At 39.0% G+C, this 27,434-nt stretch overlaps 2 protein-coding genes across 2 annotated transcripts in view; both read left to right on the top strand.

The window, feature by feature from the left end:
* Nucleotides 1-7,075, top strand: part of LOC137624480 (tudor and KH domain-containing protein homolog) — an 82,017-nt gene extending 74,942 nt beyond the window's left edge. The window contains exon 11 of the mRNA XM_068355256.1: nt 5,853-7,075. Coding sequence (XP_068211357.1) covers nt 5,853-5,918 — 66 coding nt within the window. The 3' untranslated portion in view covers nt 5,919-7,075. The remainder of the gene's footprint in view (nt 1-5,852) is intronic.
* Nucleotides 1-27,434, top strand: part of LOC137624778 (serine/threonine-protein phosphatase 2B catalytic subunit 3-like) — a 568,901-nt gene that overhangs the window by 85,880 nt on the left and 455,587 nt on the right. The window lies entirely within an intron of this gene.

Raw genomic sequence — 27,434 nt, 5'->3', positions numbered from 1 at the left:
AGAAGATATTTCAAGAACTTTACAACAACTAAAGGTGAAGACTATAAAAAGTTTTGTAACATCACAAGGAAATTATGAAATCTTGTTGAAGGAAAGCTGTATGGCCCTCGGAAATAAACAAGTACTTAAAGTTCTTCCTAAGTAGGACTACTGGGGGCTCTAACAATATAGCTAATTTACTGAAAACATGGCTATTTTTGCATAGATGGTACTAAAACATAAGAGTTCTATTCTCTCATACAAGTAATAATCAAATAAGTTTTAACAATACAAGAGACTAAGTTTGGATATAACATGTTTTATACTTACAGTATAGTCTTAAAGCTATTAAAGAAATGATAAAAGTTAAGGATGAAATTAACACTGTACTTGAAAAAAATAGTACATTTTATTACCATTATATAAAGTGTGACTGTTCACTTGTACTTTTCAGCTGAAATTAGTTTACATTATTGTCTACATTGAAGATACTACAAATTTTTTATACAATTTGTATTTTTCTTAGCTAAACAAACCTAAGTCATATATATGAGGTTTACTCCTATGTTAATTTTCTATGGCCAGAAAGAATGAAAAGGTGCCTAATTGGCAACTATATAATACGTTACTAGGAAACTACTGCTTAGCAGTGTTATGTGCTGCTGCAAGGCAAGCTTCACTTTATCCTGGTTAAGACTTGTGGGGTGGATGAGCTGGGACCTTTGCATAAGTGACTCAGGTTGGTATAGCCAGGAAAAATATTATTTGAGGAGTCTTCCTTAGTTGGGAGTAAGTCCCTGTCAAGAGGAGGTCACTTAAGCTCTATGTCATGGACAGAACACAAAGGATTTAAAAGGTGAAGGGTAAACAAATAAAACAGTTCGGCCTGCTCATGAAGAGGCAGGGCCAAAGTGGAAGACCCTTCTAAGTCATGACCGAGATATTGGTGAAACATCTCCAGGCTCAGGCATCAAAGGATTGTCAACATAATGTAGTATAATGACAAAAAAAAAAATTATTCTAACCTGCATTAGGTTGTGGTCAATGGGAGTACTAGGTCCACTGCTTGGAGAAATTAGGTATGTGCTGACTTGATTCACTTTTCATACCCTTACAATGCTACTGAGTGGTTCTTGCAGAACACTAAGGTTACGGCAAGGCTACGAATGTCATATGCTCGAGGGGGAACCCTGGTGACACTTCTCCTGAGGATTTATATGCTCTCGTAGTAGTTTCTTGCAACCAAAATGAAATTGTATTCTTAGAGATTTTTTTTTTTCGAGTTACCAGTACTCGTGTACAGATTAAGAACTTAAGGTCTGTAAAAGGCTGTTCTCTTCCGGTATTTCCTGACTGCTGTTATGGGGCAGAGCAACTGCTCTGCAAGTGGTGTAATGACCCCAACTCCTTTACTAGACCAAAAGTATCACGTCCAAGTTAGCGGTTACCACTTAATTTTAGGTCAATAGTAAGAGGACCTGCCCTCTTCTCATCATCTTCCACTCTCTCGGGGTATTGTTTTTGGATTCACACTTATTACTTTCCTCATAGTAAGGGTCGAAGAGACACTAGGTATGGTAAGCAGCTCCTCTAGAAGAAGGACACTCCAAAATCAAATCATTGTTCTTTAGTCTATTCTTAGGTAGTACCATAGCCTCTGTACCATGGTTGTCCACTGTCTTTGGTTACAGTTCTCTTTCCTGAGGACACACTCAGGCACGGTATCCTGTCTGGTTCCTCATATCCTTTCCTCACTGAGTTATTGTCCCTGGTGGAGCCCTTAGGCTTTTAGCATCTTGCTTTACCTACTAGGGTTGTCACTTAGCTAGTAATGATAATTATAATAATAATAATAATAATCTGGACGGATTTAGATACAGTTAAGCCTCATCTTTAGTTAGCAGCTTTTTATTGATATTAAATAGAAGTGTTCATTCCCCCTTCCTCCTTACTTTAGGAGGATGGATATGTTCAGGAAAACCCATTCATTTGTTTTTGCCTTACCTGACAGACATATCAGTCTAAGAAAAGAGACTTTCTTTTGCAACACCCTTGGTTACCTGTTCCATGAACCTGATGGTACTTTTGATCCCATTTCGCGAGGTGTTTAGGATGTTGTACTCTGTACCTGATCAGGTCCTAGATCAGCAATCCCAGAATTTTACCCAGCCAGTTTGGTAAAAAGAATTTTCTCCCACCTAAGGATCTATACCTATATACCAAGGCACTTCCCCCAATTTTGGGAGGTAGCCGACATCAAAACAAGGGAACAGAAGGGGACCCTTCCTCTCTCCGCTCCTCCCAATCCTGACGAGGGATTCAGCCGAGTTTGGCTGGAACTGCTAGGGTAGCACAGTCCATCCTCCCGTGTTATCCACCACAAAAGAAGTTTCACATGCTGAATGCCTTACTGCTGCTACCTCCGCGACCACCAAGGGGACCAAAGGAAGCAGCAGGGCCTGCCAGAACTGTGTCACAATTGCTCGCCATTCATTCCTATTTCTAGCACGCTCTCTTGCCTCTCTCACATCTTTCCTCCTATTACCCAGAGCTTTCTTCACTCCATCCATCCACCTAAACCTTGGCCTTCCTCTTGTACTTCTCCCATCAACTCTTGCATTCATCACCTTCTTTAGCAGACAGTCACTTTCCATTCTCTCAATATGGCCAAACCACCTCAACAGCCACCCGTTGAGATACTACCGCTAGAGAGTTATGGGGTCTTTTGACTGGCCAGACAGTACTACATTGGATCCTCCTCTCTGGTTACGGTTCATTTTCCCTTTGCCTACATACACACTGAATAGTCTGGCATATTCTTTACATATTCTCCTCTATCCTCATACACCTGACAACACAGATTACCAAACAATTCTTCATCACCCAAGGGGTTACTGCACTGTAATTGTTCAGTGCCACTTTCCTCTTGGTAAGGGTAGAAGAGACTCTTTAGCTATGGTAAGCAGCTCTTCTAGGAGAAGGACACTCCAAAATCAAACCACTGTTCTCTAGTCTTGGGTAGTGCCATAGCCTCTGTACCATGGCCTTTCACTGTCTTGGGTTAGAGTTCTCTTGCTTGAGGGTACACTCGAGCACACTCTCCTATCTTATTTCTCTTCCTCTTGTTTTGTTAAAGTTTTTATAGTTTATATAGGAGATATTTATTGTTGTTACTCTTCTTAGAATATTTTATTTTCCTTTTTTCCTTTCCGCACTGAGCTATTTTCCCTGTTGGAGCCCCTGGGCTTATAGCATACTGCTTTTCCAACTAGGGTTGTAGCTTAGTAAGTAATAGTAATAATAATAATAACACATTCATTTCCACTCTAGCTGCTAAATCATTTCTTACATCCGTTCTTACCCTCACTACTTCGTTTCTAACCCTATCTAAACGAGATACATCAGCCATACTCCTCAGACACTTCATCTCAAATACATTCAATTTCTGTCTCTGTTGTTACTTTTATTCCCCACAACTCCGATCCATACATCACAGTTGGTACAATCACTTTCTAATACAGAATTCTCTTTACATTCATACCTAACCCTCTTATTCTTTACCACTCCCTTCACTGCCCCTAACACTTTCCATCCTTCATTCACTCCCTGACATACATCTTCCACTCAACCGTTTACTGTAACAACAGACCCCAAGTACTTAAACTGATATACTTCAAGTAACTCTCCATTCAACAGGACATTCAACCTCGCACCACCCTCCCTTCTTCTGCATCTCATAACCTTACTCTTATCCACATTAACTCTCAACTTCCTTCTCTCACATACCCTTCCAAACTCTGTCACTAATCGACCAAGCTTCTGTTCCTAATCTGCAACCAGTACAGTATTATCTACAAACATCAACTGATTTACCTCCCATTCATGATCAATCTCGCCTATCAGTTTCAATCCTTGACCAAGCGCTCGAGCATTCACCTCTCTCACCACTCCAACAAACAAAGTGAACAACCATGGCGACATCACACATCCCTGTGTCAGCCCCACTTTCACTGGGAACCACTCGCACACTTCATTCCCTATCCTAACACATGCTTTACTGCCTACCTAAGGATGATTCTCCTAATTAAAGGACAAAGGTTTGTATCCATGTAGGAACAAATCTCAAATTTTAATAAAAGGGATTTGTATTTTTCCTAACTATACAAATGAGTCCTTCAACTTAATTTCCTGCCATCACCTCCCCCGAAGTTTATGTTTGACTGTAGTGTTAAATTCCCAATAAGAAAATGTTTATATAGTTGAGCATATTTCATTTTATCATGGAGGCTCCCTAGAAGAGATAATTAAACCCTAAGTGTACTAAAACACTTTGTGTAAGGGTGTGATGAGTTGCCAAACTTGCCAACTCCCTTTCGTTGTTGCCAAAGTTTTAGTTTTAGTTTTGTACTCTTCATGTTCCCCTCTCTTCTTTGTTAGTCTTTGTTGCTCTCTCCTTACTTCTTGTTTTTTATTTGACTTTATGTAACTTTGGCATTGCTATAAAGTTCCCGAGGATGTTATACAAATAACGTACTCACAAACAACAAATAAACAAATGCACTTGCATCATACCCCTGAGATGTCTTTGGAGTGGCTGGATTCAATGTTGGTCTTCTCATGGTTCCTATTATATTCCAATACTTTTCATTTCTGCCAGCCATACGAGATTTCAAAACATAATTGTAAAAATCTCTGTATATAGGCAAAAATAAACATGCAAAGACGATTCTGTCAAACTCATTCATGTAGACGACGCAATTTGGATGACTTCATCATTTAAATACCGCTTTATCTTCATTATTTGTAGAAATAGTTGGCTGAAACTTCTGGAGGGCATGTACATGTTTGTGCATACTGTACGTAGAAACAATAACTTGATTTTTTTATTTTTTCAAGTTATGGTATCCACCATAGTGGAAGGTCCCCTTGAAAGTGTTTTAAGAGTTTATAGCAGATTTCTCAGAGTGATAGGAGGGTTTATAAAATCTTTTTAAATTCATGGAGAAAAGTGAAAAATATTGAAAAAAATATTCCATAGATTTCTTTATCTATTTCGTAATTTTTCAGCTGTTGCCTCGGGGTTGGGAACGAAATACCTGTGATACCTGAGGGATTACTATACTATACTGAACTATTTTATTATTACAGTACAGAACATTCATTGCTGTAGTGTATTTTACTTTTAAATTATAATTACATTTCTTAAAGAAATATTTATAAGTGAAAAAAAAAAAATCCTTAGAGTGTATACTGTATAGCATACCCGCAGCATCCTGCAACTGAAGGGTTGCTCGGAGTGTAATGACAGCAGTTAAGGAGGTTTTATGGCATCTGCAATTGTTGAGTCCCTTTTAACAAATGCCAGTAGTGAAATCTAAAGCCCCAATCTTCAATTGCATTGACCAATCCATTAAAAAATATACAGTACTAGAAATCTGTACCATGAATGTACTGTACTGTACTGTATTTTTCATTACCCACAGGGATCACATACACTTGCAAAGTGATAATGTAGTGGCGTGTTTCCTTGTTATTCTCTTTCCTAACTTTTATGTTGAGGGTATTGAGTAGTGAGTTTTCTCCCACAAATATTGGCCACAGTTTATTCTTGGTGATAGACTAAGATGTCTTTGTGAATATTTGAATAGGCTTGATAGTTCCAGCTATACTGTAGATTCTACCATATTTTAGACAAATCTTTTGTAAAGTTCATATAAATTTCATTGATGTAGTTGAGTCAATGTGGTGTAAAAGTTGTTTTTCTACCTAAGAATATTCCTTATCAGTTTCAAGTTGGGGTACAATATAGCATATATTGTTATGAAAATTTTGTTTATCTGAATAAAGTTTGTCATAATTTTTTGTCCTTCCAGGATGTTGATGTAGCAGAAGAGTTGGTGAGAAGAAGATTAGCGGAATATCACTCAAATGCATCTTAACCAGGGGTAGACAGAAGCTCTTGTGCTCTGTGACAAGGTGTACATTAATTTCAGCTTTAATCCTGCCAATGTTGTCTTTTCTGATTTGTGATTGGCTAGTTCTTGTTAGGGGATATTTTTGCTAAATATCTTTTTGCCCAAAGCATTTTCACTTTGTTAGATATAAAATAAGAGTAGCTGGTACTAACACTGCCCTCCCCCCCTCCCAAGAGAGAGTAATTCTAGCACGAGGTTTCACTCCGTCCAACTTCAAACGTGACTGTCCAATAACTGTTATTTGCATATATTTTTATATGTTCTATGTCAAAAAGTAATTTTCTTTTTTGAATATCACTAATTTTATTTTTATGCACATCTTATGATACTGTTGTAACAAGATAAAAGTAAAGGAGATTATTAGTTTGTAAATCTAGTAGGATTCAGAGTGTTTGTTTTCTATCAAGCAAATGAAAAGTTACTTTGATGGGAGCCTTGCATAGTAATCTTCATTTATCAAAACAAGTCAGCCGTTACTCTGTTTTTATAAGGGGGAGAACTTTTGACAAAGTTAACTTCATATGAATGTATACTGTATAAATTTGATTGAGTCAAACTATTTGTATAGTATCTAAAGTAATATTTTCCTTATAAATTAAATTGTTGTAAAATATGTATATATTTTGATTAAGCTTGTATTAAAATGTTAAATATTTTTCATATTTCAAGTTGATCATTGTTATGATATACTTCAGTGTTTTGTACCAGCCTGACTGTGTAGTTACTGGACTATTTTTCTTTGGTTGGTTGCGTCTAAGTCATTGCAGATAATTAGAAGGCTTCCTTCAGTTTTATCCATTTAAGGTAAGGTTTTGCAAATTTATGAATCATGTACTGAGAAATGTAGTTTTTGTCCTTCAATCTAATTTCTTCATCTTTATTTTTGAGTCCTCCAGTACCTGTTATTTTGTTTTTGCCTTTATTCATTTATGATAGCAACATTATTTTTATGAATCTCCACTGATGTTCATATTGCTTCGATCTCAAAGATTGGTTTATATCGAAGGTTATCTCAAAACTAAAAAATTTCCCTCTTTCCTTTCAGTAGGATTAGCTCATTGTTACAGTATTAAAACAATTTACTGGATAATGGAAATGACCGCGGCATCTCTCTCTCTCTCTCTCTCTCTCTCTCTCTCTCTCTCTCTCTCTCTCTCTCTCTCTCTCTCTCTCTCTCTCTCTCTCTGTGTGTGTGTGTGTGTGGGGGATTTTTTTTTACTCCTCTAGATAGTGTTATTGGGGTTATTGATGATCTTGAGGGACGTCTTCTCTTGGATTTATTAGTAATTGATATATACTGTATATAGTCTTTGGGAGTTACCTTTGGGCAATCAGTATCCTATTTTTTTTTATTTTGTGCTGGGAACATTGTTGTGATTTAGATGATAATGGTGATGAATGCAAATCTTTACCTCTTAGAGAAAAGTATGTTTTCATGGTTGTTGAGCAGATTAAAAGTTCCAACCATTAAAGAAACTTAACTTTTGTGTAAGCCTGTAAGGGGAAATCCAAAGACAAGACTAGTTAATCACTGTGTGGATGATCATGATAATACCACTTCAGCCTTTAATGAGCTTCATAAGATCTTGTAAGTTTTGGCTATTTTTTTGTTCTCCAAAAAAGACTAGCGAGTCTTTTGGCCAAACCAGATTTTTCTAGACTTGCTCTTCATGTATTGCATAGTGGTTCTAGTGCACCAGTCAGTAAGGATTCTAATAACGCATAGTGCATCGCAGAGATCACCTCTCTTAGTGCCTTGCACTCATTTACTTTAGGTCCTACTGTAAAACCCCTAAATTTTTGCAATCCAGTCCATTCTTTATAGAGTAATGTATTCCGAGATAAAATACCGAGCTGGTAGCTTGGATCATAATACCCCTCCATTCGCTGAAATAAGCACTCATTGAGCAACCACTTGTTTCACATATTAATAGCATTAGAGATTTTGTGTGAATGCTGTATTAAAGTTTCAGTTAGTAGGTGAATGGCTCTATCGTGTTTCAAATGATGATAACTTTCGAGTTGGCAGTCTTGACCCTTTCATCCCTTCACTTGCTTAAGTAGGTGCTCATGATCAGTCTTTTAGATTTATTAGCGTGAAATATCATATAATTCCTGTAGAACAGAGAAAATCATTTTAAATAATTCTTTCAATTCTTCGAAGAAGATGAAGAGTTGAATCCTGTTTGAAATGGCTGTGAGCCATTGTTATGTTGGCTCGGCCACTAGCACATCTTGAGTTTTCACTAACAGTATTAAAATAGGTTCTAGTAATTCTACTGCCAAAATGAGTCCCTTGCTTGCTGAGCATATGCTGCAAAGTTGCCTTTGAAGTAATAAAATGGAAAACCTGTTTCGACTTTTTTAAAGAAGGCGTACTAATGCAAATAATACGGAAAAAACATCAAATCTTGAAGAGGTGTTTAATCGTTATAGAAACTGATTTCTAGAGGGTATCCAACCAAGTTACTGGAAGTAAATGCGGGTATTATTTTTCTTGTATGTTGTCTTGATATTCAGCCAAGAATGCTTAGTCTCCATAAGTTTCTCCAATTTTCTAGGCAGATTCAGTAGAATATTAACTAAATTGCAAAAAAAAAAAAAAAAAAAAAAAAAAAAAGAAAAAAGAAATCATATTAAGCTCCAGTTTAAAGTCTTACTTTTGTTCCCACGAATCATCATCCTATAAGTAGGGAGTATGTTTTCTGCACAAGTTGAATAGCCGTTGAATCGTTTAACGGGGCAGTTAAGTGCGAGTTAGGGCGAGGAGCTCTTCCCCCGGCTGTCAAAATCTCTTCAAGTATGTTTTCAGCCGCAACAAAAATTGACGTATTGTTTTGCCTCTTAATCAAACTTTTAATTTTCTTTCAGGAAATGAATGCTGGCCATTAATTGCTAAGATTGTGAAGCAAAAAAATTATACATTGCAAGGATGGACTTTACATTGGGCTGTAGCTCAGGTCCTCTGGTTACTCAAGTAGCCAGGTGGGACTGGGCTCCAGTGCACAGGGACAACACTGTTACCCCATGTCATGTCCCCCCTACCATAGCCTCCCAAGGTGGTGGATTGAGTTTCCCAGCTATCCCAGTAGCCAGGTTGGACAGGAGTACAGTATACGGACTGTGCACATTTTTCCCCCCTCCCTGGTTCATGGATGACCTTAGTCATTCTCCATTTCTGCCTTGACATCAGACTCCTCCTCCTCTCTCAACCAGCGATACTTTAGTAGAGCGAGTTGCAAGGATGGCACCATTCGAGACTACCTTTGCGCTTTTATGTGCAATGGAAGACCAAGAGTGGTGGGAGGAGGGATCTTCTTCCGTACCTGGAGTCGTCACTACTCTTCATCCAGCAGAGAGAGTAAGAGTATTCCTACCATTCTGTCGTCCTCAGTTACAGGAATTCTTTTCTCTCTGTTGTTGGGCTTCCTGGGCCCTTTTCAGTCCCCTATTATGTTATCGGTTGTCCCTTGTGACACAAACGTATTCTTTGGTGAGGGGGTTTGGAATGAATCGCCAGAGCAATTTGCCATACCCCTTTCCCTGGTTGGGTACAAGGGTACTCATGATTCGTCTCCCCCCAAGACACTTAACCTTGGATAAGTACTGACAGAGGCGGACAATCCTGAGTGTTTCTAGTGAACATCCACCTGGATTCATCAGTAAAATTATAGTTCCAGTTGGGACAATATTTTCTAATAGAAAAGTTTTTCCTCAAGTAAATAATGTACTTTCAACAAATTTAACCTTTACTTCCATCGTAAATAAACTGTTCTCTCATTACTCTCCCTCTTCCCATTGGACACAGGTGGAGAAAAACAGGAAAAAAAGTTAATGTTTACGACCAAAACTGAAATAAAGGTAAAATTCATTTAAAACCTTATTTACTATAGGAAAAACTTTTCTATAGAAAATGTTGTCCCCCTCCTAAGTTATATAAATTTTGGGATATATTCAAGAGGGCGACAAAACCTAACACACCCTTCTTAACATAACCTAGTAGTTCCCAGATCACAGACCTATCCGGGGAGCAAGCCTCCCCGCTTTCTCCCTTCTGCCACAAGCCTGCCCAGGTCACAGACCTAGACGGGGAGCTTGCAGACCATCCTACCCAGGTCACACAAATGAACAGGAGTGAATCATAGAATGTCAAGAAACAAATGAAAAATATCTGAGGAGTATAGGATGACAATATTTTCTGTAATTCTCCATGGATTTATTATGCATCCTAGAGAATGATGTATGGTGCAGAAAAGGTTAGTTTTACCATTATTTATCAATACCCAGTAAATTTTCCCCACTCAAAACCCCCAGTTCCCACTTGCTGGCCTCCATTGCCAGAATCCAGTATATAGTAGGGTATATTTCACTAACTATGCAACAGAAATATAGGTAATTTTTGTATAGGAAATTTTTTTTTATTAGGAAATGCTGTCACACCCAGAGCTATAATAATACCAATTCATCTGCCCCTAAAACACTGGACCTTGGACTAGTACCAACAAAGGTGGATTCTGCTGTCACTTATTGATGGGTGCATTCGTATGTGCTTGCTAGAATCACCAACATTGAGTTACCTTGCCACTCTTGCCTTTGGTACAACACCACAAACACCCTTTGGCATTTTGAATTTATGATGGGCGTTTCATCAAAGGTAATAGTCCCCCCCACCTGACAGAAATTAAGTCTCCTGGCACTCAAAGGGCCAGTATTTGCTAGGTACGTAAATTAAACTAGGTCCAGATAATTAGCTATATTAGTAATTTATTATAATTTGATAAAATTTAGAATTTGAAATGGAATTTCTTGTTGGTATGGAATGCATTTCAGATTCATACTGCAGGTTGGTACATGTAATGCAGTCCAGTCGAAGTTCATGTTATTTTTTGTAACAAATTAATTTTTTTTTTTACTGACTTGTACAGAGTACTCAATTTTTGTTATTCAAGACTGAAAGAGAAAAGCAGGTTGAGTGTACCGACACTAGTAATTGTCATTAATGGCTAGATTGCTTTAAACTGTTCTAGATGCCTAAACTATTGAAAGGAGACAGGAAATTTTTATTTTTTCGTCAAACATTGATATAAACCAAATTTAAAGAGTGAAGCAACATAAACATCTGGTGAGTATAGAAATAAATTTTCTTAAATTTTCATTTCATTTATGTAGGATTAGGTATAGATTTTGTGACTAGTTATTAGAGTAGCAGTGTGATAAGATTTTATTTTTAATTCAAAAGTCTGGAACTCTGAAATATCTTGATTCCAATACATTGAGATCTTATTCATATTCCTAATACTGTGGCTGGTTTTGTTTACCAGAATTCTCTTATCAAATTTTGTTTCATCTAATTCCCATGAAGCATTTTTTTAAATTAGAATATAAAACTTCCAAGTTATAGTAAAATTCACTCTAATTCTAGCGAATAGTTAATATGTATATACAGTACATGTACAATATAATTTTTTTACCATAGTTACCAAATGATTTATAATACACAGGATTTTGTGCAGTGATATTATTACTGCCAGATAGTATGTCTTAATTTATCCAATACAATATAAACTTTAGGGTCAAGTTTACTAGCTATAAATGATGCCCCAGTGCCCATTTGATTTAATACAACTTTTAAAGTAAAGTTGTTTGTTTGGTAAAGAATGTTCTATTTTAGATCATTATCCTGTAAACAACTTATGAAAATTCTTAGTAGGTTTCTCAAGTAATATAGATAAAATCTTCATTTTGCATTATAATGATCTGATTCAGTTTTTGAGATGTGGTATAAGGGATCCCCATTCATGTAGGTTTTAAATGATTCTGGATTCAATGTACTTTGTAAATTTAAAATAACTAAGATTCTTTTTCTCATTTATTACTGGGTTTTCTTTCAACCTATGATACACAAATTCTAGGTTAAATGGTTAAATAAGTGAATAGCAAAATATAAGAAATGCAAAAAATTCTCGAGTAAGTTCTGTAGATCTTATAATATTGCTATTCATCTTGTCATATACTAAATATTGTAATTTTCTGTAGTTTTGCACCACTTTAAATTTTACTAAAAGTTTAACTTCTGAACTGTGTTAGATATACTATTAATTTTTTGGGAGATTGATGATAAAGATACAGTAGATTCAAGCTTTGAAATTTGTGGGAAAGGAAGCTCCTTGTTGTGCCAAGAAAGACTTCTACAAAAATTAACGGAAGTAGCAGCACTCCCAATATCATATACCATCATTTTCAAGCCTTTCATTAGATTTTGTGACCAAACTTTCAACTAGGAATGACATTGCATTTTAAGGGTGATTAGGGACTAATCCCACAAAACAAACTAGAAACACTATCTCTAATACCTGTAGTTTTTTCCAATTAATACTAATCTGCTCTTATAGGACAAAAATTCTGTTTTCTGCTGAAGTGCTTTCATCTATTTTCAGAAAGGGGACATGTAAAAAATAGACGCAAACTATTAGCCTTAAAACAATTTTTGGCTCTTCAGGAAGACAAAAGGGACTATCATCTTTAGTGTTCCCCCAAAGCCTATTTTGACAGAGTTGTAGTTCACAACGCATTTAGCTGAAGCTAATAGAGTTGTAGTTCACAATACATTTAGCTGAAGCTAATGCCAACAGGAAAATGGTTTTAGCCATGAGATCTTTAATAGAAAGATTTCTAATGGTTAAAAAATTGCGCCATTTAAATATCATAAAGCAAATCCAAATTACAGAAAATTTACTACTGGGGGCTTTCCAATACTGAAGGATGTAAATACATCCGCTATATGATCAGACAGATCTAATCTCAGATGCATGAAGACAGAATTAAGCATAAATCTATATCCCATAATGGCTGAAATTGAATGTTTCTTATAAAAAAGGAACCATAAAATTTAACTACTATCCCGGCTAGTCATAGTCTGATAAACTCCTAGTTTTGCACCAATCAAAATAAATAAATTTTATTGTCTTCAAATATCTTATTGGTAGACTTGTCTTTTTGAACCTGTAATAGTCCAGATTATTTTTTGTGCTAGTAAATGGTATATTGTGTCTTATTAGATTGCCAGCTATGTCACATGTACTTAATATTCTGTGACTACTTTAAGTGGAAACATTACTTTTGTGCCAGAGTGGTATATTGTCTTATTAGATTGCCAGCTATGTTATGTATCATAAGAATGTATCCATCCTCATTACAAGCCATCAATCTTCCAGGAATTATCTTTTATTTGTCAGACCGGGGATGGTCTTCCAGTTACGTATATCTGACAATTGCCACTGACCTTCCTTCAAATTTTCACCATGACTCGCACACTGGCAGCAGTGTGAGCAAACATGCATGGAATAGGGCTCTGTACCTACTTGGAAGAGTGATATATAGTGATATCAGTTAGAACCTGGTACCCTCTATACTTTCTGTCAATATTTTGGTCTCCAGCTTAAGAGGACGTCAAATTTAGAAATCATGTGGGCAACATATATAGTTTCCAGTTAAGCTGGCTCCCTCTACCAAGTTGTGGCAACCTTTAACAAGAAAAAGAGTAAGAAGTGATAAGCTTGTGTAGGGAGAAACATGATGGCAATTCCCAGCTTTACTGTTACTTTGCAGTATGCTGACTAAATTTTTCCTCAATCACCAATGATGTAGTTGAGAAAACTTCACGACAGATTCAGGAGCTCCAACAGCAGCAGACAATGATTTCATTGCAAATGCCACCTGCATCAAAATCAACAAGAGAACTATCTTATCATCCCAAAGGATGCCCAGAGATCTTTCAGTCCAATGGAAGCTTCATAGAATCCAGCACAGCAGGGACGTTGCTGTGATAATAATAGGCTACTTGATGAGAGTGTTCAAGTGAGTGTAAACAGTGCATCAGGTTCACCATAGGAAGAGAGGGAGGACGAACATTCACCTGATCCCTCCCTAGACTATATAGAAGGAAGAGACAGACCAGATAAACTATAACTGTAATAGGGACAGGAGCTTCAAAATGGAAGAGTATAATCCCTGATGAAACAAAGCACTTTTTATTGTATACAGTATCTTGATATAAGTCATTCTTAATAAAGAATACATGGAAGCTCCTTGGAACCATCCAGTTCTCTGTAAAGATGATGATAAATCACTAAGAAAATTAATCTACTACAGCCCATGACAAAACCCAGGATGCCTTTACTGTTACTCTTCCTAGTCACTGAAACTCTTGCCTAAAGCATAGTCACACAAAATGGTAACTGTAAAGCATAAGTGCTATAATCTCAATTGAGGATAGAAGCCCAAGAAAAAGTGAGGGTTCAGTCATGAGAGTGTAAGAACACCCACCAATCATTATGCATATACCTTTACTTTCATAAGAAGCCTCCTAGATGGCCATACAAGCTTCATGCACGAAGATATTCCCTAATGTATACATAAAATAAATAAACATTACCAAGGAATCCATGACAGTCTTTGGACAGTGAATAAAAGGGTGATAAAATAGAAGCCATTTACTTACTGAAAATATGGTTTACACAATCATGAACCTTTACATACACAGTAACAAGAAATGAAGCCATAAAATATCCCTGAAAGATTAATCTTGAACCACCGATATTCAGAAATATCATATTGGCCCACTTTGACTTATGCTGAATATAAATTATTATTTTTATGGAATTGGACCAGCGTGAAATTGAAGGAAAAGCCCACAATTGCACTATGCGGAGAAAATTGAGAGGTTGGACAAAAAGAGGTGGGAACATAGGTGAAGAACAATTTTAAAAATTAGGTGACACGGGCACCACAAAGTCCCTTTTTGCAATGCCTACAATACAAAGCATTTTAGTAAACTACTGGCACTAACCCCCTATAGGAAATAAAATTGATGATGATACATTCTTAAGTTAGCCTTTATAAGATATTCAGTAAACCAATTTTGGAATAATTCTTCCATAATAAAAAATAATATTTATACAAAATACATCTATTAATGCTTGATTTTATTAATAAAGTATACCATATATATAACAATATATTTTGATAGCATGTATATTTTCACCTATGAAGTGTATATTACATATACTATAATTTATGTTTACCCTGTATACAGTCTACTACATAAATGACATTTTCCCGCATTACTCTTCTTCATACGTATATATAGGGCAAGTCATCTAGTTAATCTATTGATGCCGCTGCAATTTTACACGTACCACTGACACAAATAAATATTTTCTACAGCATTTTAAAGCATACAATCATCTCTAATTTTGCTAACTATTAAATTGCACTAAGCACAACATTGACAATAATTCGTAAAATATACAAACCATTAACATACTTATCTCCTTTACATATGCAGTATGGATTAACTGTTTTTAATGCTTAAATGCCTTGAAATACTTTGATTACACTTATGTACTCTGGATAAAACTACTGTATACTACTGTATCTCTAAATTCCATCCAAGTCGATGGCAATCACGAACCTACAAAATAAAAAGTAATTACTGTATAGAACTACAGTACGTGTATGTATAAAAAAATAAAATAATGTACCACCACAGTTCACTATCATAGTCAATCCAGGACAGTGAAAATGCTGTATAATGTAAACAATTACCATTCATGGGTTTGCTATTTGCAGAATAGTTATGGAATTCTATACAATATAATTTGGTACTTATTATCCAGTTATAACGCACCAAAAACAGAATGTACTTCAATAGGTAAGGCATAATCTATGAAGTATCACACAAGGACGTCTCAAGTTACTCTCCCCCACTCTATAATTGTGCATCCTGTGCTGTATTTGGTCTTCTATAACTTCAATGCTTTTATGTCTTTTCATTTACGGTGCATTCACACTTACTGTATATAATTGTAAATACACCTGCCTTAACTGTAAAGACAAAAAAAAGTATGAGTTACTACCATAAACAGCAGAGCATACTATATACTCCATTAAATAACAGGAGAAAGTAGGTTGAGATTGATAATGTTATGACAGTAAATTTTCAAGCCTATTTTATTATAAAGTTGATTTGTCTTTTCTATTAGATGTTAAAAAATGGTTTATGTTTTCCAGTATTTGGTTTTCCAGTATATGAATACAGTACAAAACTTCTGTCTTTTTTCTGAAGGCTGAGATACACTAGTTTTATATGGTTTTAAAAGTAAATAGAGAAAGTGTCATTAAGAGAACAACAGTTTTCACAGGTTTTCAGCCATCACTGCTATGCAGTTATCTATCCCCAAGAATGGTAATGTCTGACTAGTGGTAGATTTGAACCTTTCATTTGATTTGTGGTTAGACAAAAATCATCAATATCATTAATATACTTGAACCTTTCATTTGATTTGTGGTTAGAAAAAAAATTATCAATGTCTCATTAACATACAGTACAGTAAATTTAGGAATACATTGCCATATTCATGCTAACATGTAAAAATAAAGTATCAAAAATTATTTGAGAAATTAAAATGTATAATATAAACAAGAACTTTACTAAATAAAGAATTTGACCAAAATTACATGAACTTTAATTCTTTATAACAAACAACAAAACACACTGAATGCTTAAAACAACAAAAAGGATAAATTGATTTTCTACACATCCTCTATAGATGTAACTATTTCTATCATTGCCTGTACAATTAAATTGTAAGTAGCCTATAGAGTGGCAACTTTTATGATGCAATAAGGTTTTTACCCTGTACTTATATTACCATATTTGATTTTTGGGTATCACAACACTTTCACTTGTTGCTTTCAGAAAAATATATTATGATTGACAAAAAAGCTTTGAGACCATAAAACTGTGTGGAGAAATTGGAATACAACTTCTGTTGCAATACCAAGATGTCAAAAATGTAGTTATCTACACTTGAAATTAAGAAATCAGTAGCAACTAGAAAGGTGACATCACAAGTACTATACTTATTTATCCCTATTCGTTGTACTGGTCTGAACTTGTAAACGCTAATGAGAAAAAGTTCTAGATACTTGTTGGAACAACTCGTTGTTACAGGAAAAATTATTCAGGAAAAGAAGTGGAGGGCTAAGTATAAAATGCTTGTAAAACAAAAACACTGGGAAATACTTTAGTGATATAATTAAGATTATTAAACTAAAACTTCTCAATAGTTACATGACAGGATTTTAAGCCTATGCATTTACCAAATTCCTTAAGAAGCAAATTTTATGGTTTTCCATCAAATATGTGAAATAAAATTTATGACAAGTTTACAGGTGGGTTAAAATGCTGTAAAAAAAAAAATGTTTGTAGTACAATATCATCACTTTCCTTTGCCTTTGATTAAAACTTTATGTAGCCATAAGGTACACCCAGGAAATGGAAATAAATTATAATTAGCAATTAAGTTATTACATACATATACCAATGCACTTCCCCCAATTTTGGGGGGTAGCCAACATCAAAGCAAATGAAAAAAGGGGACCTTTCCTCTCTACGTTCCCCCCAGCCTGACAAGGGACTCAAACAAGTTCGGCTGGTACTGCTAGGTTGCCACCGCCCACCCTCCCCCGTTATCCACCACAGATGAAGCTTCATAATACTGAATCCCCTACGGCTGCTACCTCTGCGGTCATCCAAGGCGACCGGAGGAAGCAGCATGGCCTACCAAACCTGCGTCACAATCGTTCACCATTCATTCCTATTTCTAGCATACTCTCTCGCCTCTCTCACATCTCTCCTCCTATCATCCAGAGCTTTCTTCACTCCATCCATCCACACAAACCTTGGCCTCCCCCTTGTACTTCTTCCATCAACTCTTGCATTCATCACCTTCTTTAGCAGACAGCCACTTTCCATTCTCTCAACATGGCCAAACCACCTCAACACATTCATATCAACTCTAGTTGCTAACTCATTTCTTACACCCGTTCTCACCCTCACAACTTCGTTCCTAACCCTGTCTACTCAACATACACCAGCCATACTCCTTCGACACTTCATCTCAAGCACATTATCACTTCAAAAATTGTTTTACTCAAAATTTTCTTATTGAAGTGAATTCTGGATTCTTGTTAGCAAATATATATATATAAAATTTGGATAAATTAGAAAATTATTCTTCATGTAGTGTACACCTTTAAAAACCATCTTCCATACAATCTAATACAAAACAAAACATTTAACAGTTTTCTATGAAATCCCACACATAATGCTATGAATTAACTTTCTGTGGCATTGAGAAAACTATCCAGAATTACTTACACATTTCAACTGAATATTGAATTACAATTACAGTATGTATCTCAGTCACCTAGATCAATATCATCATTATCAATACTTGACATTTAACATTTATTGTAAGAAAATACATTTGCACTTAATAGGAAAATATGTATTTCTCACAATTGTTGTTCTGGGATGATGTAGTTTCAAATCATGCTTCGAAGCCCTATATCAAGTTTTCAGTATGTTTGTCTTATAATCGTCAGAATTACAGTACAGTACATCAAGTCAAGGTAAACTTTCATCTTTCAAATATTTTTTCATATTCAACATCCTTTTTTTCTGAACACATATCTACAAGATTATTGTGGGCAAATCGACAAGTCAAATCACTGATAAGAAATAACTCAAAATCACTCCCAAATCAGCAAGCTTCACAATCACGTCTTATTTTGATAGTTATGATAAAAGCGACAGGCTCAAACTTAACTAATGACGATGAAGCAATTAACTGGATGATAAATGAGGTCAATTGACATAGAACTTTATACCACAGTTCACCAAAGAAAATAGAGTGAAACTGGGGATTTCATAGTAGGATCAATCCATCATCTAACATCTGTTTTGTTTTATTCAGTAATTTGGCACTCATTTTATCAGACCTCATCATACAATAAGGCATTACTAAAGTTAAGATGGTAATATGTAAACAGTCAAATACAATGCAGTTATAAATACTGTACAGCATTACATAATAAAAATGTCTAACATTGCACAAGTTTTTAATGTAACCTCTAATTTGCATCATACTTATTTTTATAAAAAGCCGTTCCACTCACAAAAAAAAATCCATTTCATGGTTCACTATAACTGAACATATTCATTCTGTTCTTTTCTATTACATTCCCTTTAGATTTTTGCTCACAGTAAAATGCTACACTACAAGATCTTGTTTATTTGAAGTTTATCTCAGACATGGTAACTTTCCTAGCAGTCAGCTAATAAGATTAATGACACCAAAACGGCTTGTAATTTATTCCTCCATTAACATTATTTTCATAAAAGATATTCTTTATGTGCAAATAACCACTAAATACTGTTGATATTACTGATTATTTACCTGATGCTTTAGCTTACTTCCAATGCATCTGCTTATCAATAAGAAGCACCATTTTAATGGATAATGATGATTAATTCTTATCAATTAGATAACCACTAAATTAAGCAATACTTAAAAGGAAGAACAATGGAATTCATTTTGACAAGAACAGATGCAATTACTTAACAAACCAAAAAAGTTTAATATAAACCCTAAATTAGAAATACTTGAATACTGTATGTGATAATTTCTATTTGTGAAACCAACAATATTAAACCTCTATAAGCCTAAATAATTTATTGTAACAAATTATCCTTGTAACAAGTTAAAAAGCATTCCAATGGACCCTAAAATGTTATTTTCCTTAGTAAAATAAATTTTTGAATATACTTACCCGTTGATCATGTAGCTGCAGCTCTGCTGCCCGACAGAAAAAACCTACGGGCGGAATACGCCAGCGATCGCTATACAGGTGGGGGTGTACATCAACAGCGCCATCTGTCTAGTAGGTACTCAAGTACTTCTTGTCAACAAAGAACCAATTTTCTCCTCGGTCCACTGGGTCTCTATGGGGAGGAAGGGCGGGTCCTTTAATTCATGATCAACGGGTAAGTATATTCAAAAATTTATTTTACTAAGGAAAATAACATTTTTCAATATTAATCTTACCCGTTGATCATGTAGCTGATTCACACCCAGGGGGGTGGGTGGAGACCAGCATACATGTTAACATTAGAAGCTAAGTATTCCGTATTTCATTTTAGCAGTTATTCAAAATAACAAACATAAAATTAATAAGTACCTGGTAAGGAAGTCGACTTGAACAATTACTCTGCCTTTTTAAGTACGTCTTCCTTACTGAGCCTCGCGATCCTCTTAGGATGCTGAGCGACTCCTAGGTGCTGAAGTATGAAGGGCTGCAACCCATACTAAAGGACCTCATCACAACCTCTAATCTAGGCACTTCTCAAGAAAAGAATTTGACCACCCGCCAAATCAACCAGGATGCGAAAGGCTTCTTAGCCTTCCGTACAACCCAAAAACAACAATAAAAAACATTTCAAGAGAAAGATTAAAAAAGGTTATGGGATTATGGGAATGTAGTGGTTGAGCCCTCACCTACTACTGCACTCGCTGCTACGAATGGTCCCAGGGTGTAGCAGTTCTCGTAAAGAGACTGGACATCTTTAAGGTAAAATGATGCGAACACTGACTTGCTTCTCCAATAGGTTGCATCCATTACACTCTGCAGAGATCTGTTTTGTTTGAAGGCCACTGAAGTTGCGACAGCTCTAACTTCATGTGTCCTTACCTTCAGCAAAGCATGGTCTTCCTCATTCAGATGAGAATGAGCTTCTCTAATCAAAAGTCTGATGTAATAAGAAACTGCGTTCTTCGACATCGGTAAAGCAGGTTTCTTAATAGAGCACCATAAAGCTTCTGATTGTCCTCGTAATGGCTTCGTACGTCTTAAATAGTACTTAAGAGCTCTTACTGGGCAAAGTACTCTCTCTTGTTCGTTTCCAACCAAACTGGACAGACTTGGAATCTCGAACGATTTGGGCCAAGGACGAGAAGGGAGTTCGTTTTTAGCTAAAAAACCAAGCTGTAAGGAACATGTAGCCGTTTCAGATGTAAATCCTATGTTCCTGCTGAAGGCGTGTATCTCACTGACTCTTTTAGCTGTTGCTAAGCAGACGAGGAAAAGAGTCTTCAAAGTGAGATCTTTAAAAGAGGCTGATTGAAGCGGTTCGAACCTTGCTGACATCAGGAACCTTAAAACCACGTCTAAGTTCCAACCTGGTGTGGCCAACCGACGTTCCTTCGAGGTCTCAAAAGACTTAAGGAGGTCCTGTAGATCTTTGTTGTTGGAAAGATCTAAGCCTCTGTGGCGGAAGACTGCTGCCAACATGCTTCTGTAACCTTTGATCGTAGGAGCTGAAAGGGATCTTACCTTCCTTAGGTGTAAAAGGAAGTCAGCTATCTGAGTTACAGAGGTACTGGTTGAGGATACTGATACCGACTTGCACCAGCTTCGGAAGACTTCCCATTTTGACTGGTAGACCTTAAGAGTGGATGTCCTCCTTGCTCTGGCAATCGCTCTGGCTGCCTCCTTCGAAAAGCCTCTAGCTCTAGAGAGTCTTTCGATAGTCTGAAGGCAGTCAGACGAAGAGCGTGGAGGCTTGGGTGTACCTTCTTTACGTGCGGCTGACGCAGAAGGTCCACTCTTAGAGGAAGAGTCCTGGGAACGTCTACTAGCCATTGCAGTACCTCGGTGAACCATTCTCTCGCGGGCCAGAGGGGAGCAACCAACGTCAACCTTGTCCCTTCGTGAGAGGCGAACTTATGTAGTACCTTGTTGACAATCTTGAACGGGGGGAACGCATAAAGGTCTAGATGGGACCAATCCAGAAGAAAGGCATCTATGTGAACTGCTGCTGGGTCCGTAATCGGTGAGCAATAAATCGGGAGCCTCTTGGTCATCGAGGTAGCGAACAGATCTATGGTGGGCTGACCCCACAAGGCCCATAGTCTGTTGCAAACATTCTTGTGAAGGGTCCATTCTGTTGGGATGATCTGACCCTTCCGGCTGAGGCGGTCTGCCATGACATTCATGTCGCCTTGAATGAACCTCGTTACTAGAGATATTTTTCGATCTCTTGACCAGGTGAGGAGGTCCCTTGCGATCTCGAACAACGTCATCGAATGAGTCCCTCCTTGCTTGGAGATGTACGCCAAGGCTGTGGTGTTGTCGGAGTTCACTTCCACCACCTTGCCTAGAAGGAGGGACTTGAAGCTTCTCAAGGCCAGATGAATTGCCAGTAGCTCCTTGCAGTTGATGTGCAGTGCTCTTTGATCCGAATTCCACGTGCCCGAGCATTCCCGACCGTCCAGTGTCGCACCCCAGCCCGTGTCCGATGCGTCCGAGAAGAGAAGGTGGTCGGGGGTCTGAACAGCCAGTGGTAGACCTTCCCTGAGCAGAATGTTGTTCTTCTACCAAGTCAGTGCAGACTTCATCTTCTCGGAGATAGGAACTGAGACCGCTTCTAGCGTCATGTCCTTTCTCCAGTGAGCAGCTAGGTGAAACTGAAGGGGTCGGAGGTGGAGTCTCCCTAACGCGATGAACTGGTCCAGCGATGAAAGCGTCCCTATCAGACTCATCCACTGTCTGACTGAACATCGGTTCCTCTTCAGCATGCTCTGGATGCATTCTTGGGCTTGACTGATTCTGGGGGCCGACGGAAAAGCCCGAAAAGCTTGACTCTGAATCTCCATACCTAGATATACTATAGTTTGGGATGGGACGAGTTGGGACTTTTCCATATTGACCAGGAGACCCAATTCCTTGGTCAGATCCAGAGTCCATTTGAGATTCTCCAGACAGCGACGACTTGACGCAGCTCTTAAAAGCCAGTCGTCCAAATAGAGGGAGGCTCTGATGTCTGCTAAATGTAGGAATTTGGCAATATTCCTCATCAGTTTGGTAAACACTAGAGGTGCCGTGCTTAGGCCAAAGCACAGGGCTTGGAACTGGTATACCACCTTCCCAAAAACGAACCTTAGAAAAGGTTGGGAATCTGGGTGGATAGGAACGTGAAAGTACGCGTCCTTTAGGTCTAACGAGACCATCCAGTCTTCCTTCCTGACCGATGCTAGAACCGACTTCATTGTCTCCATGGTGAACGTCTGCTTGGTGACAAAGACATTCAGAGCACTGACGTCTAGCACCGGTCACCACCCTCCTGTCTTCTTCGCCACTAAGAAGAGACGGTTGTAGAAGCCCGGGGATTGATGGTCCCGGACTATGACTACCGCTCCCTTTTGTAGCAAGAGAGACACCTCTTGCTGTAAAGCTAGCCTCTTGTCCTCCTCTCTGTACCTGGGAGAGAGGTCGATGGGAGTTGTTGCTAGAGGGGGCTTGCGCAAGAATGGAATCCTGTACCCCTCTCTGAGTAACTTCACAGACTGTGCGTCTGCACCCCTGTTCTCCCAGGCCTGCCAGTAGTTCTTGAGCCTGGCTCCCACTGCTGTCTGAAGAAGGTGGCAGTCAGACTCTGCCTTTTGAGGACTTGGAACCCTTCTTCTTGTTGCCACGTTGACTAACGGCACGAGTACCTCCTCTGCTGGAGGTTCTGCCACGAAAGGGCGGAATGAACCTAGACGCTGGTGTGTCCATCCTAGGTCTAGGCACGGAAGGTAAAGCTGTGACTTTACGTGCGGATGACGCCACCAGGTCATGAGTGTCTTTCTGGATCAACGAGGCAGCAATCCCCTTGATCAGCTCTTCAGGAAAGAGACACTTCGATAGCGGAGCAAACATCAGTTCTGACTTCTGACATGGGGTGACTCCCGCCGACAAGAAGGAGCAAAGGTGATCCCGCTTCTTGATAACTCCAGACACGAAAGAAGCCGCAAGCTCGCCAGACCCATCCCGTATGGCTTTGTCCATGCAGGACATGATGAGCATGGCAGAGTCCTTATCCGAAGGGGAGGTCTTCCTGCTCAAGGCTCCCAAACACCAGTCCAGGAAGTTAAAGATCTCGAACGCACGGAAAACTCCCTTCAAAAGATGGTCCATGTCCGAAAAGGTCCAGCAAATCTTGGAGCGTCTCATAGCCAGTCTACGGGGAGAGTCTACCAGACTTGAGAAGTCGCCCTGGGCAGAGGCAGGAACTCCCAAGCCGAGAACTTCTCCCGTGGCATACCAGACGCTAGATTTGGAAGCAAGCTTGGTCGGGGGAAACATGAAGGATGTCTTCCCAAGTTGCTTCTTGGCCTGCAACCACTCTCCCAGTACCCTTAAAGCTCTCTTGGATGAGCGAGCAAGTACGAGCTTCGTAAAGGCAGGAGCTGCTGACTGCATGCCTAAAGCAAACTCAGAGGGAGGTGAGCGTGGAGCTGCAGACACAAACTGGTCCGGATACAACTCCTTAAACAGGGCAAGGACTTTCCTAAAGTCTAAGGAGGGAGGCGTAGTCTTGGGTTCATCTATGTCGGAGTGTTGGTCGTCCAAATGCGCAGCTTCGTCGTCATCAGAGATTCCTTCATCCGAATGCTGAGGAGGAAGCGGCAAAGGAGGAGAAGAAAGCTGAACGGCTGAATCCGGCAGCACGGGTGCATGCGTAGCTGCACTGGATCCAACGTCATGCCGCTGCTGGTCAGTCTGAGAGCTGGCAACAACCAAAGCGGAGTGGTGGTGCGTGGTGGGGACTGCCGTGGGTTGCGGAGACTGACGCATCGCGTCAAAACACGGCAGCTTGACTGCACCTTCCTGCTGATGCGGTAGCTCACGCATGTCAACGGAGGGTGCCGCACGTCGGCTAACGTCAACATGCGTCTGGCAGGGTCGACTGCGCATTGGTGGTGGAGCTCTCACAGCCGGAGTGTGGGAGCAGGCAGCCGCAGTGTCAGCTGAGCGCACAACCGTGGCAGGTTGTAGGTTAACGGGTGCAGCGTCAACCTTCTCAGCACGATACTCCTGCATGAAGGAAGCTAGCTGAGTCTGCATAGACTGCAGCAAAGACCACTTAGGGTCTACAGCGGTTGGTGCGGCAACAGACGGAGTGATTGCCTGCTGCGGAACCACTCTACCTCTCTTAGGAGGTGTGCAGTCTTCGGAAGACTGCGGCGAGTCCGAACTGACCCAGTGGCTACACCTGGGCCGTTGGACTCGCTCGGAAGGGACCTTGCGCTTGAGAGGTCGTGAAACCTTGGTCCAACGTTTCTGTCGAGAAACTTCTTCCGCAGACGAGGAATGAATGGGCTCACTCGTCTGTTTGTGGGTGGGACGATCTCTGCAAGATACGTCCTCAACCACGGAGGGTACGTCTGTACGCTGATCAAGGCCTGTCGAACCCTTTGGTCGTACGACATTGCTTCTCCCCAGGGCTTGGGAGCTTGCAAGAGGTCCCGGACTGGGAGGACGACAGGCACGAACAGACGCACCCTCATGCGTGACACTAACACTTTTCACTGCACTGACAACACTCACTACACTTCTCACTGCACTTTTCTCCTTCAACTTTTTGACGTCAGCCAAGAGTTGATTGCGGTCATTTGCTAATGACTCAACTCTGTCACCAAGAGCCTGAATGGCACGCATCATATCCGCCATCGAAGGTTGATGAGAGCTAGTAGAAGGGTCGGGTGTAACTACTACAGGGGAAGGAATAGGTTGTGGGGCATGGGGAGAGGAAAAATCAAAAGAGCGAGACGAACTCCTCCTGATCCTATCCTTCTCTAGCCTACGTGCATTCTTAAGGAATTCTTGAAAAACGAATTCCGAAAGCCCAGCGCATTCCTCACATCGATCTTCCAATTGACAGGCTTTACCCCTACAATTGGAACAAACGGTGTGAGGATCTATAGAGGCCTTCAGAAGACGCCTAGAACAATCCCTAGCGCTACACTGCCTGTACTTGGGGACTTGAGTAGGGTCAGACATCTTGAATTAGTCAAAGGGGGAAATCCAAAATCTATCCAAGTCGTCAACAAATAATCCAAAATCTAATCAATGAAAGTGATAAAGTATTGATGATAACTTCTGTACAGCGAAAGCTAATAACTAGAGAGAATACTTCACCAAATAGCGTGAAAATCAACTCCAGAAACAACAGCGTATCAAGTAGGTCTTGCCGGTGGCACGACAGAGAGAAAATTGGTTCTTTGTTGACAAGAAGTACTTTAGTACCTACTAGACAGATGGCGCTGTTGATGTACACCCCCACCTGTATAGCGATCGCTGGCGTATTCCGCCCGTAGGTTTTTTCTGTCGGGCAGCAGAGCTGCAGCTACATGATCAACGGGTAAGATTAATATTGAAAAATTCTGTTTAATATCACATAATGAATAATATAAGATTATATTTGACACCATAATTGAAATGTACAGTAATATGAAAAACTTGAGCAGAATTAGATAAAAATGGATTTTAAAAGTAATCTGTATTTTTTCCTAGGTATACAAACATAAGTCCTTTAATATAAGGAAAGTCTTCAGTGAATCTGGAATGAATGTTGAAATCATTAACAAAGTAGTTAATGACAGGTTGTTAGCAAGGCTGAGTATAGTCCACCCATTCTCCTGTCAGACTCTTCTTCACTTTTACCGTTCGGTTCAGGTATGAGAAGGGTGAATTAGGTGAAATGTTCAACTTTAAAGACCTTGGGTTTATATAGCTAGGAAAAATACAGATTACTTATCACTTGTTCCTATATGTATACAAAGTTTTTGTCCTTTGAAATGGGAAGGCTCAATTGGCTCCTCAATTACATCCCATGGCTGATAATGACGACCTCGAGAGGTACCATCTTCTTGACACAGGATACAGTTTTATAACTTTTTCAGAAAAGGGAGCACAAGTCCAATGTCCATGTAGAAAAGGTAAACAAGGACACCCAAGCTTTTACAACAAACAACCGACAGAAGGAGTACATGGAGCCAAGCACCTCTGTCCCATCTGGTTACCAAGGTAGCCAGGGGAACTGTAGCTATAGCCTTGGGGAACTGTGACATTAAGCTGTGGTCCTGCGCCAAGGACCACCCATGTATCTTCCACAACCCCCTCGAGCTGTATTCTTGTAACTATGACAAGCCTTACTGCACTTCTTCATATTACTGTATTACTATTAAAAGAAGCGTCAGATTCTTAATCGAAGAAGGACGAGAAGTCAATAAAAGAGTAACCATTGACAATGAAGCCTCCCAAGGAGAGAAACCAAATGGCTTACTCCAATGGGAGCCACAACACTAGAGAATGCTGGCACTCGTAACACAAAGACAGAGAGAGGGAGAGCCATAGTCACTGAGTCACAGGCACATGGGTGACAAGTACAGGAGTGAACAACACTACAGCAACTGGTAAGGGCATTATGTACCAGTTTTAATGGCCCTAAGAATTCTCAGGATCAAATTTAGACTTTGGCATTACAACCACCAGTGTGCAAACCTTCTTTTGCCCTTTGGAACTGGCACAGAAGAACCATAAATGAGGGTGCCTTCTTTTCAGCCCTCTTGGCCTTCGGGTGAACTGCAGAGATTGCCGCTGGAGTCACTGGCTCTGGAATCACACTCATAATTACTATGGTCACTATTGGGCAGAGTAACTGGCGACACTAAGGGTGAGGTAACCTTATCTACCAACTTCCTCAAAAATTATAACAGGGGCCTACCTGCATGACTGTAGGGAGGCAAGCTT

The sequence above is a fragment of the Palaemon carinicauda genome, chromosome 31 (assembly GCF_036898095.1).
Source record: "Palaemon carinicauda isolate YSFRI2023 chromosome 31, ASM3689809v2, whole genome shotgun sequence".
Taxonomy (NCBI): Eukaryota; Metazoa; Arthropoda; class Malacostraca; order Decapoda; family Palaemonidae; genus Palaemon; species Palaemon carinicauda.
This window is presented reverse-complemented; position numbering and strand designations above follow the sequence as displayed.